Source organism: Equus przewalskii, chromosome X (assembly GCF_037783145.1).
Source record: "Equus przewalskii isolate Varuska chromosome X, EquPr2, whole genome shotgun sequence".
Classification (NCBI taxonomy): Eukaryota; Metazoa; Chordata; class Mammalia; order Perissodactyla; family Equidae; genus Equus; species Equus przewalskii.
In genome coordinates, this window is record NC_091863.1 from 40153567 (window position 1) to 40168251 (window position 14685).

General features: G+C 52.8%; 1 protein-coding gene across 1 annotated transcript; it reads left to right on the plus strand.

Moving 5' to 3' along the window:
- The first annotated feature begins 1220 nt into the window (after positions 1-1220).
- CCDC22 (coiled-coil domain containing 22) lies at positions 1221-14625 on the plus strand. The gene is made up of 17 exons (XM_070605970.1): positions 1221-1478; positions 2581-2758; positions 7618-7750; positions 8521-8627; positions 8773-8839; positions 8932-9110; positions 10744-10938; positions 11469-11531; positions 11618-11737; positions 12292-12411; positions 12501-12617; positions 12721-12822; positions 12906-13013; positions 13272-13367; positions 13623-13682; positions 13763-13837; positions 14258-14625. The coding sequence occupies exons 1-17, from the start codon at positions 1429-1431 to the stop codon at positions 14369-14371; spliced, it is 1884 nt and encodes a 627-aa protein (XP_070462071.1). The 5' UTR covers positions 1221-1428; the 3' UTR covers positions 14372-14625.
- Positions 14626-14685: the final 60 nt, after the last annotated feature.

A 14685-nucleotide genomic window follows, 5' to 3' on the forward strand; every position in this document is an offset into this window, starting at 1 on the left:
GGCAACTGGAAAGGTGCTGATTTTTGAAAAATGTTTGTACAAAATATATACCAGCACCAAACAGTTAGAAACTAAGATGAGAAAAATGATATCATTTCCCAGCAGTATCTGAAATTTAAAGTACATAGGAATAACTCTAACATAATACATGTGCAAGATCTCCAAGGAAAAAAATTATCAAATATTATCAAGTGATTAAAGAGCCCCTAATTAAATGGAGAGATATATTAAATTTATTAATTGAAATAGTTAATATTGTGAGGATGTCAATTCTTCCCAACGTGGTCTAGCTATTCAATGCACTCCCAAACGAAATCTCAAAAAGATTTTTCCGTGGAATTTGACAAACTGATTCTAAAATGTATATCGATATACAAAGGACCTACAAAAGCCAAAATCCTCTGAAAAAGAACAAGATGAGAACTTGCCATATCAGATATCAAGGCTTGTTATAAGGCTACAGTAAGTAAGAACAGAATAGAGTTCAGAAACTGAGCTCCACATATATGCACACGTGATTTATGACAAATGTGGCATTATTGAGCAATGAAGACAGGGTGGTCTTTTTAATGAACGGTGGTTAGATGAATGTTTACTGTGTAATTATTCTTTGGAGTATACACATATGTATAACATATTAAAGTAAAGCATTTATTGAATGCCTGAATACTAGTGACTACAACTTACATAGTGCTTTTTACCGTATTATGTGTCGGGCACATAGTACAACGTGCTTTACATGAATTAGTTGTTTTACTCCTAGGAAGCAGGCACTATTAATAGTCTCATTTTGTAGACGAGGAAACTTAAGACACTGGGAAGTTACGTAACCTGCCCACGGTTGCACATTTAGCAAGTTGAGTTAAAGACTTGAGCTAAAGAGCTGAGACTCAACCCTAGTCGCTTTGTGCTAAAGCTCTTGCCCTTAACTTGTACTTGACTTGTACACTTCCACAATCTAGAAGATGAATGCCGCCTTAAATGAATGAGTCAGGAAGTCAGTCTCCGTCCCTCCCCTTCCCTCCTAACGCACACACCGACGCACAGACACACACAGAGACACAGACACAGACACAGACACACAGACACAGACACACACAGACACACAGACACACACACACACACACGCGCGCACGCGCGCACGCATTACACTCCTTCGCCCACTTGGTAGAGCCCACGGGACTGCAGGCGGAAGAACTACAACTCCCAGCAGCCATTGCGCGCTCAAGCTTGCGCGTGCACATTCGCACCCGGACACCAGGCATCCGGCGTGCGCTGCACTCACTCTCGGAACTACACTTCCCGTCTCTCCCAGCGCAGCCCGTGACACTCCTTGGACCGCGGGCATTGAGCGGGGTTTCAACAGCTGCGCCTTTCTTGCTCGGACCCGGCCCTGGACCCAGCCCCGGACTCGAACACGGCTCCACCATGGAGGAGGCGGACCGAATCCTCATCCATTCCCTGCGCCAGGCCGGCACGTAAGGACACAGCCCCCGCCTACCCCGGAATGCCCACATCCGGGACTCCAAAACTCCGGACCCAGTCACCCGGGAACCTTAAAACCCCGGACCTTGACATCCAGGGCTCCAACTTCCAGGACCCTAAGACGCCCTGTTCCCCTTACACACACACACACACACACACACGCACACGCGCGCTCTCTCACACTCTGACATCAGGGGCCTTCCAAACCCTTTGACCCCGACACTTGAGAAACCCCAAACTCCAGGACCCAGACACCTGGAAACCTTAAAACCTTGGAACCTCCAGGCCCGGGACCCTAAAAACTGTGGATCTTGACATCAATACCCTGGGACCTTGATATCTGAAGATCCTAAGACACCTGTATCCTGAGAACCAGGGAACTTAAAACCCCAGGACCCTGGCATTCAGGGACTCCAGAAACCCTGGCACTGGATGCTTGGGAACCTTCAAACCCGGTTTCCCAACGCCTAGGGCTTTTAAAACCCCAGGACCCTAAAATCTGGCGATCTCAATGCTTGGTGACCCTGACATACAAGGACTCCTGCATTCGAGGGCCCTAAAACCCCAGGATGCCAACATCTAGGGAGCCTGATATCTGGATTGCTTGAAACTAGGAGGTTTTGATATCCAGGGATCTTGACATCCAGGGACCCTGACATTTGGAACTTCCGAAGACCCCAGCCTTCCAACATCTAGTCTCGAAACCCTAGCAGCTCAATATCTAGGGACCACTGACATGCAAGGAATATGATATCTGGGGACCCAGAAACCCAGAGACCATGCCCCCTGGGCCCCTTGCCCTTCCCAGACCCCAGAAATTTGGGGCTTTTAAACATGGGGAAATTTGAGATGTTTTGAACTCAAATGCCTTCTATCCACCAATCCTCTACATCAAGGTCTTAGGACCTGAGGACTTTCCCAGTTCTTAGTTTTCCAAATGGAAGTCACAGTCACCAACACCCAGGACCTGTCTGAACTGTGGCCATCCTCCCCATCCCCACCCCAGTACCAGGGCTTCCAGAAGGCAGCACGGCCCAGCTTGATCCCTGTTTTCTGAATGCTCCCCCCCATCGAGCCTGCCCCTTTCTTCTTCAGGGCAGTTCCACCAGATGTGCAGACCCTGCGAGCCTTCACCACTGAGCTGGTTGTAGAAGCTGTGGTTCGCTGCCTGCGTGTGATCAACCCTGCCGTGGGCTCTGGCCTCAGCCCCCTGCTGCCTCTGGCCATGTCCGCCCGGTTCCGCCTGGCCATGAGCCTGGCTCAGGCCTGCATGGTGAGTGCCCTCCTCCCGAATACACACAGCCTCTTCCTTCCTCCTTCACAAAGTCACCATGCTCTTTTGAAACTCTTGCCTTTCCTCTCTGCCACCTCCCCTTGTGGCTTAGTGTTCATTAGTTAAGGCTGCTGGCTCTACGGTCAAACTTCCTGAGTAGTTCAGACCCTCGCTACACCACATGCTAACTGTGTGACCCTAACCTTTCTGGGCCTCAGTTTCCTTATCTGTGAAATCGAGGTGATAAAGGTTGTGTTGTTATGAGCATTAAATGAGTTAATCCAGTTTGTGCCTGGGCTGCCCCTGGCTCCCACATTTTAAGCTTAGCACTGAGAATTTTTTCCCCTATAGTATCCATTTACCAGTTCCAGAAAAGGCCCTCCTTGGTTCACGTGCTCACTCCTAAATTAACCACTGTGTACTCTGATTGGCCCAGCCTGGACCACATGGTCACCCCTGCAGGGCACTGTGATTGGCTGCTCCTTCAGGATCACATGGAGTTGAGGAGGGAGGGTTACCCAGGGGAAGATAGGCCTGTTAACTACAACAGTGTCTGCTGCATTCCCCTGTGGCAGCCACATCCATCCTGCCTCTCGTGAGAATAATTCCCAAACTGTCTCTATCATAGATAAAGGGCCTTCTGATGAAGCCCTCCCACCTCCCCAGAACAGAGCTGTGTCCAGTTACTAGATCCAAGGGCTCAGAATAATGTCATTTCTCCTGGCTCACTAGCTCTGCGACTTTGGGCCAGTCTCTTCAGCTCTTTGCGCCTAAGTTCCCTCCTGTGTAAAATGGGTGTAAGATTGTACCTATCACGTAGGGTTGCTGTGAGGATTAAAAATGAGTTGTTATATGAAAAGCTGGATATAATAAGCTATGTGTAAGTGGTATTACTATTATTAGATAGGCCTGATCTGGCTGCTTGCATTCCAGCAACCTGCGGCTACATAATGAATGTAAACACGGCTGACATACCCCGTCTGTGGTCTGTGGTGGTGGAGGGACGATAGAGTAACTACGGTGAAAACTGCCGTTTAGCCCCAGGGGACGGGGTGGTCAAGTTTCTTGCGTTAGTCCATGGCTGGTGCAGTTTCTGTCTCTTAGCCCTAGGCCTCTGAGCTCTGCCCATCCCTTAGCTCTCAGGTTCACCTACCTCTCAGGAGTTCTCAGGTCCTTCTGGCTGGGGCTGTCCCCTGGCCTGGGGCTGTATTGTCAAGGATGGCACTGTATGAGGTGGAGGTTATGTCCGCTGTTTGGCAAAGCGAGTGCACAGTGGGGGATGTGGAGGAGGGGCTGGGGCCCAGGCCTCGCCCCATTCTCTGTTGCTCTCTTCTCTCAGTGCCGTCTCCCACTGGATTTGGTGTTGACCCACTTTTGCTCACACTGACTTTAGCGTGGGGCAGAGAGTACGGAGTTTTGGGTAATCAAGAGGTTCATGTGATTGTCTGGCCCCAGAGCCTCAGTTTGCCTGCAGCAGGCAGAAGGGGTGTCTCTCAGCCCAGTTGTGTGCTGCCCCTGTAGCCACCTCTGCTCAGCAGCACCGCCTTCTGGCGTCTGCCTCTTCATGTTCCCTGCTCCTGACACCACTTTCTGCAACTCAGCCACCTCCATATTTTGATGTCTGTCACTTCACACACCCAACTCCTGGAATGAGTTTCTGTATCAGTCACAACTCTTTGATTGCAGGTCTCGGAAAAAACTCAAAGTAAAGTAGCTTAAAAGCCAGTGGTTTTCACACTTTTTTGACTGTGACCTTCCAAAATAGATGTATCTTATGTTGTGACGTAGTACACACATATGCATATAATAATGATGTTTTCTGAGTGTGGACTCTGCGCCCGGGCACTGTGGTAACGTGGTGTTAACTCAGTCAATCCTCATGGCAACTTTCTGAGTAGGTACTCTTGCTATCCCTTTTTTCAGATGAGGAAAGTGAAGCACAGAGAGGTTAAGTGATTTGCCTGAGGTCACACAGTTGGTTAGAGAAAAAGCTTGGATTTCAATCAAGAAAGACTGCTTTCAGAGACCGTGCAGCTCTAGACCAACAGCAACTCTGGCAGAAAAAGGCTTGCTTTCTCTCTAGGCCTGTGTCTCAGTCCCGACCCAGAACCCTGATTGTCTCTTTTATCCCTAAAGCAGCCACATAGGGAAAGTACTGTCAGCCCCATTTTCCAGCTAGGAAACTGAGCTTCCTGGTGGTTAAATAACCGGTCCAAGGCCTTTGAGCCAGTAAGTGGCACAGGCTGGATTTCAACCCCAGGTTTTTTCACTCCAAAGCCTGTAGTCTCTTTAAAAAAAAATTATTGTTTTGAGTAGGTTATTTTGTCAGTCAGGGTCCAGTCTTGAGACAGAAACCCCAGCAGTAATTTGAATAGGGAAATTTTAATATAAAGAATTTTAACTAGGTAAAAGATGGTTAACTACCGAAAGGGTAAAAGAGATCTCCAAGGTGTGACAGAAGTAGCACGATGGCTTGAGAAGTCTTCCCGGCACTCACTCCACACCATTCACTGTGCTCTTAGCTGTCTGCTGTAAGGGAATCACTTTGGTGAGTTTCTTGTGTATCTTTCTTTTTTAAAGATTGGCCCTGAGCTAGCGTCTGTTGCCAATCTTTTTCTTTTTTTTTTCTTCTTCTCCCCAAAGCCCCGCAGTACATAGTTGTATATTCTAGTTGTAGGTCCTTCTAGTTCTTCTATGTGGGACACCACCTCAGCTTGGCTTGATGAGCGGTGCTAGGTCCACGCCCAGGGTCTGAACTGGCGAAACCCTGGGCTGCTGAAGCGGAGTGCGTGAACTTAACCACTCAGCCCTGGGGCTGGCCCTCTTGTGTATCTTTCCAGTTTTTTTAAAAAATGCAGATATAAGCAAACATGAATATATATTCTTATTTCCCCCCTTTCTTACACAAAAGAAAGCATATACCTAGTTTCTTGTCTTTTTTTTTTCCTAACAATATCTCCTGGAAATCATTTCATATCAGACAATAGAGATCTTAAATCATTTTTTCCTTTTTACAGCTGCATCTTAGCCCACTGTATGCAGGTACCATAGTTTATTCAACCACTCTCCTGTGCTTGCACATTTAGGAAGTTTCCAATATTTTGCAAAGAGTGCTGTAATGAATAATCTGGTGTGTATATATTCTTGAATTGTTGGAGGGATATCTCCGTGGTAACTCCTGGAAGTAGGGTTGCTAGGTGGAAGGGTAAACACATCTGTAGTTTTGTTAGATTTTGCCCAATTGCCCTCATTGGGGTTGTTTAATTTTTGCCTCTCCGGCGATAGTGTATGAGAGAGTGCCTGTTTCTCTACAGCCTCGCTCACTCAGGGTACTGTCAGACTTTTACCTGTTCAATAGGTGAGGAGTGGTATTTCAGTATAGTTTCTCCCCCGCCAGCTTTGTACTTTGAAAAACTTTCAGATTTAAAGAAAAATGAAAGTAGAACAATGAACACCTGTATACCCTTCTCCTAGTGTCCTGTGTTGTTAACATTCTGCTCCATTCTTTTCTCTCTCTATAGATACACAGACACACACATTTTTTTGCTGAACCATTTGAAAGTGGCAGACATCATGCCACTTCACACCTAAAACCTTCAGGGTTCCCCTCCTCAGTAAAAGGCCATTGGCCAGCATAGCCACAGTACCATGATCACACCCATGAAATTGAATATTGATAGAATAATAGTACCTAATATCTAGTACACGGTCAGATTTCCCCAGTTGTCACAAAAATACCCTTTTTAGCTGTTTTTTGAACCACAGAGTCCGCTCCAGGATCTCACGTTTTATTTCACTGTTACGACTCTAATCTTACATGTCAAACAGTCCTCCTTTGTTTTCGTTTCTTTGTTTCTTTCATGATAAATGTTTTTGAAGAGTCCAGGCTGGCTGTTTCATGGAATGCCCCACAATTTGAATTGGTCTGATTGTTTTCTCCTGATTAGATTCAGGTTTGGGGCGGGAACACCGCACGGATGATAGCATCTCCCTCCCAGCGTGCACCTCGGGAGAACATACCGTCAGGTGGTCCCAGGGCAGTGATGCTTGTGTGCGATCTCTCAGTGTGCTTTCAATTTGTGTCCTTTTTTTTTTTAAAGCTGAGGAAGATTGACCCTGAGCTAACATCCATTGCCATCTTCCTCTTTTTGCTTGAGGAAGATTGTCCCTGAGCTAACATCTGTGCTAGTCTTCCTCTATTTTGTATATGGGTTGCCGCCACAGCGTGGCCACCAACAAGTGGTGTAGACTCACACCCAGGAACCTAATCTGGCCTGCAGAAGTGGAGTGCACCAAACTTAACCACTAGGCAATGGGGCCAGCCCCTAATTCATGTCTTTCTTACAGGCAAGACTGGACATATTTGCACATGTTTCAGGGCCATTTTCATTTCTTTTTCTGTGAACTGTCTGTTCCTGTCTTTCACCTGCTTTTCTGTCGCACTGCTGGCCTTTTTTGCTGGTTTAATTCTAAGCACTCTTTATGTACCAAGTAGATTCACTCTTTGCCTGTGATATGAGCTCCAGATATTTTTTCTCAGCTTGTCATGACTCTTTTGACTTTGCTCATTATATTTTTTCTTTAAAATCTTTATTTCATTTCTTGTATTTAGAAATACCTATCTTCTCTTGGATGGCCTCTGGATTTTGAGTCATGGTTAGAAAGGCCAGAGCTTTGCTCTTCTCTCTTGCTCTCTGTGGCACTGACTGTAATCCCTCTGTGGCTCCCCGCAGAGGCCTGGAGGCCTTGGGGAGCCCAGGGGAGGTTCGGAAGGTGGTGGTTGGTGAGAGTGGGAGCATCTGTGGTCTAGGGTCCTGCCTGCCTGCCTGCCTGATAGGGGCCCCCTCCTCAACTCCCAGGACCTGGGCTATCCCTTGGAGCTTGGCTATCAGAACTTCCTCTACCCCAGTGAGCCTGATCTCCGGGACTTGCTTCTCTTCTTGGCCGAGCGTCTGCCCACCGATGCCTCTGAGGATGCAGACCAGCCTGCAGGTATGGGGTGCCTGGGGCGTACTGAGAGTGGGGGGAGAGGGTGGCCTTCCTGGATGTTATAGTGGCTGAGAGAGGTGGAGGTGGTGAAAATGTTGATGGATAGGGGTAGGAGGGGTGTCTTTGGGAGAGCTAGGTGAGAGGATGGGGGCTGGGAGAGGGGGTGCAGGGCAGGGGGAAGGGGCCATGGCTGGAGCCCACCCAGGTGGTAAGTTGGTGCTGGGAGGGGCTGCTCTGCCTCACCTCCTGCCTGCTCCCCATTGCCCACTCTGCTCCAACCACACTGGCCTCCTTGATGCTCCTCTGACGCGCTGGGTCACTCTAGCTTCCAGGGCTTCATATTTGCTGGATTATTTTTCCCCCAGATATCCTCACTCCTTTACCTCTTGGAGGTTCCTGTTCACATTTCTCCTCAGGGAGGCCTTCCTTGGGCTGCCGTGTTTAAAATCCCATCTTCTTCTCAACAGTCCTCCTTTCCTGATCACCACCTGACAGTTTTCTGTGTGTCCTTATGCCCTTGGTCATGATCTGCTTTACCGGAATGCCAGCACGGCAGGGCAGGGCCACTCATCCGTTTGTTCACTGAGGTATCTTGAGAGTCTAACAGTGACTGGTACATAGCAGGTCCTCAATAAGTGTTCACTGAGTAACCGAGTTGAGAACGATAGCTAGATAGATATGCATCTCGGGGGAGGGGGTCAGGGAGCGATGGATGCATTTTTGGACTTGTGGCATTGTGAGCTGATTGACATTCCCTCCCCACCCCCAAATAGGTGACTCAGCTATCCTTCTCCGGGCCATCGGGAGCCAAATCCGTGACCAGCTGGCCGTGCCCTGGGTCCCACCCCTCCTCCGCACTCCTAAGCTGCAGCACCTCCAGGTGGGACCCTCCAACTCATGTCGATGTTGCTTGTCCATGGTTTGCCTTCCTTCTCCCCATCTGGGTGCTCAGGTTTTTGGCCCCCTCCCACTGATGCCCCCCATCACAGTTCATCCTGGAAGCTCTGATTCTGCTTTCCTACCAGGGCTCAGCCCTCCAGAGGCCTTTCCACACCAGCAGGCTGGTCATGCCTGAGTTGAGTTCCAGAGGAGGTGAGGCTGTGGGGAGGGGCTGGCGAGAAGGGTAGAGGTGGGCCTGACTGTGGTGAGGCAGGAGGGCTGACTGACTCTGTTTCTGCCTCCAGAGCCCCGAGAGTTCCAGGCAAGTCCCCTGCTGCTACCAACTCCCACCCAGGTGCCCCAGCCTGCTGGGAGGGCGGCCTCGCTCCTCGAACGCCATGCCATCCAGCTCTGCCAGCACACGGGCCGGGACCACCCTGGGGACGAGGACTGGGTCCACCGGGCACCCCGCCTCCCCACCCAGGTACCGCCCAATGCTTAGCTCCCTGCTTCCAAGGCCCCTGCTCACTGCTGCTCCCATTTCGTCTCCCATTGCTTCTCTCTCCTTCTACTTTCCCCACTTTGTCCCTCTCTTTGTCATCTCCCCTCTGCACGCACCTCCCCTGCTCCCCCCTTGAAAGAACACTGGAGTCAGAAAGACTGTGGGCCTTGGACAAGTCAGTCTCTCCCCTCCGAGCCTCCGTTTCCTGTTTGGAGACGTGGGTGGGGCAGTGCTTTCCTCTCAGGGTAGCATTCAACCGAATAATGTGCATGAGGTTCCTAGCAACCCAAGCAGTCAGGATTTGCTCCCTTCCTCCTTGTTTCTACTACCTTCTTTCGGCCCCTGAGTCTCTCTGTCTCTGCCTTTGTCACCGATACTCATCTCTTGTGTCTCTAGAGCTCTGTGCTGTCTCTTCTCTTCTAGAGGTCACCGTCTTTCTCGTTCTGTGGTTTTGTGGCCCCTCTTTCTTGCCTGTCTCTCTGTCTCCTCATTTCTGTGCTGTGTCTTTCCCCTCTCTGTCCACCTCGTGTGTGTCCCCTCTCCCCTCTGTCCACCTCTGTAACCGTCTCTTTCTGTCTGCCCTTGCCCCAACCCCTGCCTTCTTGTCCATCTTTGTCTCTCTTTTTTAAACTTACAGGAATTTTCAAACACAGAGGTAGAGAGAACATTCTAATGAATCCTAATGTGCCTGTCACCCACCTTCAACTATAAGTATTTTGCCAGTCTTTCTTCATCTATTCTCCCCCACCTTTTTTTCCTGTATTATTTTATTTTATTATTATTTTGTTTTTGTTTTTGTTTTTTTTAAAGATTTTATTTTTTCCTTTTTCTCCCCAAAGCCCCCCGGTACATAGTTGTGTATTCTTCGTTGTGGGTTCTTCTAGTTGTGGCATGTGGGACGCTGCCTCAGCGTGGTCTGATGAGCAGTGCCATGTCCGCGCCCAGGATTCGAACTAACGAAACACTGGGCCGCCTGCGGCGGAGCGCACGAACTTAACCACTCGGCCACGGGGCCAGCCCCTTCCTGTATTATTTTAAAACACATTCCAGACATCATGTCATTCCCACTCTAAATACTTCAGCACACATCTATTAACTCATAAGGGCCTTCACTTTGTAACGTAGCCCCAGGGCCACTTTCGCCCCTAGCAGTTAGCAGTGAGCTCTTCGTACCGTCTCACGCTGAGTCCATGACCAGATTCCCCAGTCGTCCCCACACTGCCCCGTTCTTGTCTCTCTCCCTCTCTGTTCCACTCTCTTCCAGCACCTTCTTTGCTCAGCACTCTGTCTGTCTCCGTCCCCGCATGTCCTTTCAGTGTTGCTCTCGGATTTGGGGGATGCAGGCTTACTTTGCTCCCTTCCCACAGTCTTCTCCAGTGCGGGGAGTGAGTATGTGGAGAGAAGCATGGCTGTGAGGAAGAGGGGGCCCCGTTCTTGGGGAGCTCCCAGACCGGTGGGCCAGGAGCGTGGGTTCCGGGCCCCCGTGGTGGGAGAGGCTGGAGGGCGGGTGTGGCTTGTTGGTAGCACCTTGTCAGGCGGCTCCCTGGAGGAGGCAGGGCCTTGGCTGCCCAGCAGGCCTCTCCACCCTCCCATTTGCCTCACCCTCTGTTTCCAGGAGGATACACGGGCTCATCGGCAGCGGCTGCAGAAGCACCTGGCTGAGCATCTGCGCCAGACCTGGGGCCGGCCGGGGGCCCCCCCACAAGCCGGAGACCTGGGAGAGCTGCTGCAGGCCTGGGGTGCTGGGGCCAGGACTGGCGCTCCCAAGGGCTCCCGCTTCACGCATTCAGAGAAGTTCACCTTCCACCTGGTGGGTGGGCCTGAGTGCACAGGAGGCATGCTGATGGGGCCGAGGCCAGCTTGGAGGGGTGCTTTATGGACAGACACCACACTTTATCCACACAGGTTCCTGTGTTACCAGTGGGTGTGCCCTCTCCCCACTCGGGGCGAGTACCCAGAGGGGTCCCCTGGCTTCTCAGGGATTTCACTGGAGAAAGGGTGAAGGGGTGCTGTTTGCGCAAAACCTCAGCCTTCCTGGGCATTTTCCTCTGGACATATCTTCTCTCCTTGGATGGTCACCCAGAGGGGCCCTCATCCTTCTCACGGGCAGCTGGGGCTTCATAGATGGGGCAGGTGGGCAGGAGCTGTGTCAGGGTCAGGGAAGTTTATTTACGAGTAAACACTCTAGTCTGAGGTCACAGAGAGTACCTTAATCCTCGTACATTTACAGTCTGACAGCCATCAGCGATGGAGTGGGCATGGGGACGGTGCTAGGAGGGCTGGGCTGTCAGGGGCGGGGCCTTCCCTGACAGCCAGGATGCTCCCTTCTCACTTCCCCAGGAGCCGGAGGCCCAGGCAGCCCAGGTGTCAGATGTGCCAGCCACCTCCCGGCGGCCTGAACAGGTGAGCAGAGCAGTGGGGGGGTGCCCTGGGCCCTTGCCTGTCTAGTGAACCTGACACCCCAACCCCACCTGGCCTGTGCCTCCCAGGACACGTGGGCAGCTCAAGAGCAGGAGCTGGAGTCCCTTCGTGAGCAGCTGGAGGGAGTGAACCGCAACATTGAGGAAGTTGAAGCCAACATGAAGACTCTGGGAATCAGCCTCGTGCAGGTGAGGGCGGGAGTCGGGGAAGGGCTGCCCGCCTGGGGTTGGGTCACAATTCGGGCCTAGAGGACTTAGAGGGACTAGAGGGGGCCGAGAGGTACTCTGTAGAGGTCTGCAGATGTCGGAAAGGTTTGTGGGGGCCGCTGGGGACATGTGGGGCTCTTAAGGGTTCAGGGGAATGGGTGAGGATAAGACGGGGATGTAGGGTGTGGGGATGGGAACTGTAGGGGTTAGAGGCACCGGTGGACGTCAGTGGGGCCTTGTGGGTGTCTGTGAGTCTCGCCCTCAGACTGTATGGGCAGGACCTTGTGGAGCTCGTCAGGGCTCCTGGGGGTCAGTGTGGAGGTGGAGGGCTCGGGCCTGTGGGTGCCCAGCACTGCTTATAGGTCTCTGTTGCTATCAGGAGGGGGACGAGGGGCCTATAGGAGCTAGAGGGGTGTGTTGTCATCTGTGGGGGCTCGGGCTAGGCCAGGGCTTTCCAGGCTCGGTGGGGGCTGGGAGCCTGTGGTATGTGGCCAGGCTCCTCCACTGACTGGGAGTGGGGGGTCACGGGGTGCCAGGTGGAGACTGAGTGTCGGCAGAGCAAGCTCAGCATGGCGGAGCGTGAGCAGGCCCTGCGCCTGAAGAGCCGGGCAGTGGAGCTGCTGCCCGATGGGGCTGCCAACCTCGCCAAGCTGCAGGTGGGGCTGGTGCTGGGGCTGGGTGGGGAGGGTCAGAGTTGGAAGGGCCCAGCCTGTGTGACGTGTTATCTCCCTACCACCACCTCCAGCTCGTGGTGGAGAGTAGTGCCCAGCGGGTCGTCCACTTGGCAGGTCAGTGGGAAAAACACCGAGTCCCCCTCCTTGCTGAGTATCGCCACCTCCGAAAGCTCCAGGATTGCAGAGAGGTAGGTTGTGGGGTCCTGGGCTGTGGATGGGGCAGGTTTCTCCCTCCCTAGGTGGCCATCCCTGTGCTCTGCTCACTGCCCTCTACCCATGGGGTCCTGGCAGCTGGAATCTTCTCGAAGGCTGGCAGAGATCCAGGAGCTGCACCAGAGTGTTCGGGCAGCTGCCGAAGAAGCCCGAAGGAAGGAGGAGATCTATAAGCAACTGGTAAGGCCCGTGCAGGGGCCCTGGGTGGCTTGGAGCAGGTGGGGTGTGGGTCCTAGGGGAGTGCCTGCTGTATCCCTGCCTAGGTGTCAGAGCTGGAGACCCTGCCCAGAGATGTGTCCCGGCTGGCCTACACCCAGCGCATCCTGGAGATTGTGGGTAATATCCGGAAGCAGAAGGAAGAGATCACTAAGGTACACCATTGTGGCTGTGCAGAGTGGGTCACACAGCCAGACATGCCCAAGGGGCAGATGTGTGTAGTGTGGCCACACAGGGACCTCACACCCTCTGAGGCAGAGCTACCTGGCCACACCCTGACACAGAACAGTCCCACACGGTCCACTCCAGCCACCCCAGACACAGTGATACACAGGCCCTGTCTGGATGTATGAAAACCCTCAGCTGGCTGCCCGCCCCAGACGTGGGCTCATGGCTACCCTGGTCTCTGCCAGATCTTGTCTGACACGAAGGAGCTTCAGAAGGAAATCAACTCCTTGTCTGGGAAGCTGGACCGGACGTTTGCAGTGACTGATGAGCTTGTGTTCAAGGTGTGGGGCAGGCCGGGCCGGGTGGGAGGTGGGGTGGGGCTGGGCTGCTGCCTGCCCATCTGCTCATTGGCCGGCTTGGGCCTGGGCCCTGCATAAGTCTTGTAGGTACACTAATGCTCAGGCCTGGCTTTGCACCCTGGAGGATGAAGTCAGGGGAGTGGGAGAGGGTGGCCATGTGGGAACCTGGGGGTGGTGTGTGTGAGGGGGCGGGGGGACAGCCCACTGATACCTTTGAGGTCCCTTCTGTCTGGTCAGGATGCCAAGAAGGATGATGCTGTTCGGAAGGCCTACAAGTATCTAGCTGCCTTGCATGAGGTGAGGGGAGAAGCGTGCTGGGGGGCTGGCTGGGGAGGGGCGGGGTTAGGGTACAAGCCTTCTGCTCCTGCTGTCCCCAGAACTGCAGCCAGCTCATCCAGACCATCGAGGACACAGGCACTATCATGCGGGAGGTTCGAGACCTTGAGGAGCAGGTGAGGCCTGGGGGTAGGAGAGGAAACCAAGGCAGGCCAGGGGACAGCTCCTCGGTTTATGCCGAGAGAGGCTGTGGAACCAGCCTTGCCCCTTAGTAGCTGGGTGACCTAGGACATGCCAGTATCCTACTCTGAGCCCCAGCTTCTTCCTGAGGGTCTTCACAGGGCCCTCTGCCTCCTAGGGCCATTGGCAGAGGCTTCAGCTTGAGTATGTAGTGGGTAACCCTGCCACGCAGCAAAGGACACTTTAGGTGGATGGACGACACATGCAAAGGCCTGGCAGTGGGACAGAGCAGGCTGTTGTTGGAGGGGGTGGAAGGAGCGCGGGAGGGGCCCCGAGTGGCCGTAATGGAGGGAGGTGGTGAGCAGGAGCTGGGAAAGGGCCCTGCATGCTGAAGGGATGTGATTTCATTGCCTTAGATCGAGACGGAGATGGGCAAGAAGACCCTCAGCAACCTGGAGAAGATCCGCGAGGACTACCGAGCCCTTCGCCAGGAGAACGCTGGCCTCCTGGGGCGGGTCCGTGAGGCCTGAGGAGCGCCCAGCAGGGCTCTCCCCCCGGCTTAGACAGGGATTTGGGGTGTTGGGGGCGATGGCCAAGCACTTGCCCCAGCCATTCTCTGTTAGCTGTCTAGTTCCTCCTGCTGTGGCCTTGAACTAGACCCCTGCCCACCTGACTCCAACCCTTATCTGGGGTGATCATCCAGAGTGTGGGAGCTCGGCTGCAGTTTATTGGGGACAGCACTGGGGGTTGGGGCCTTGGATCCCAAATAAATGAGGGGCTCTGACTGCAGTCTAAGCTGAGCCATGGCTAGGGACACAGGGCAGGGGCGGGGGGTGGGTGGCGT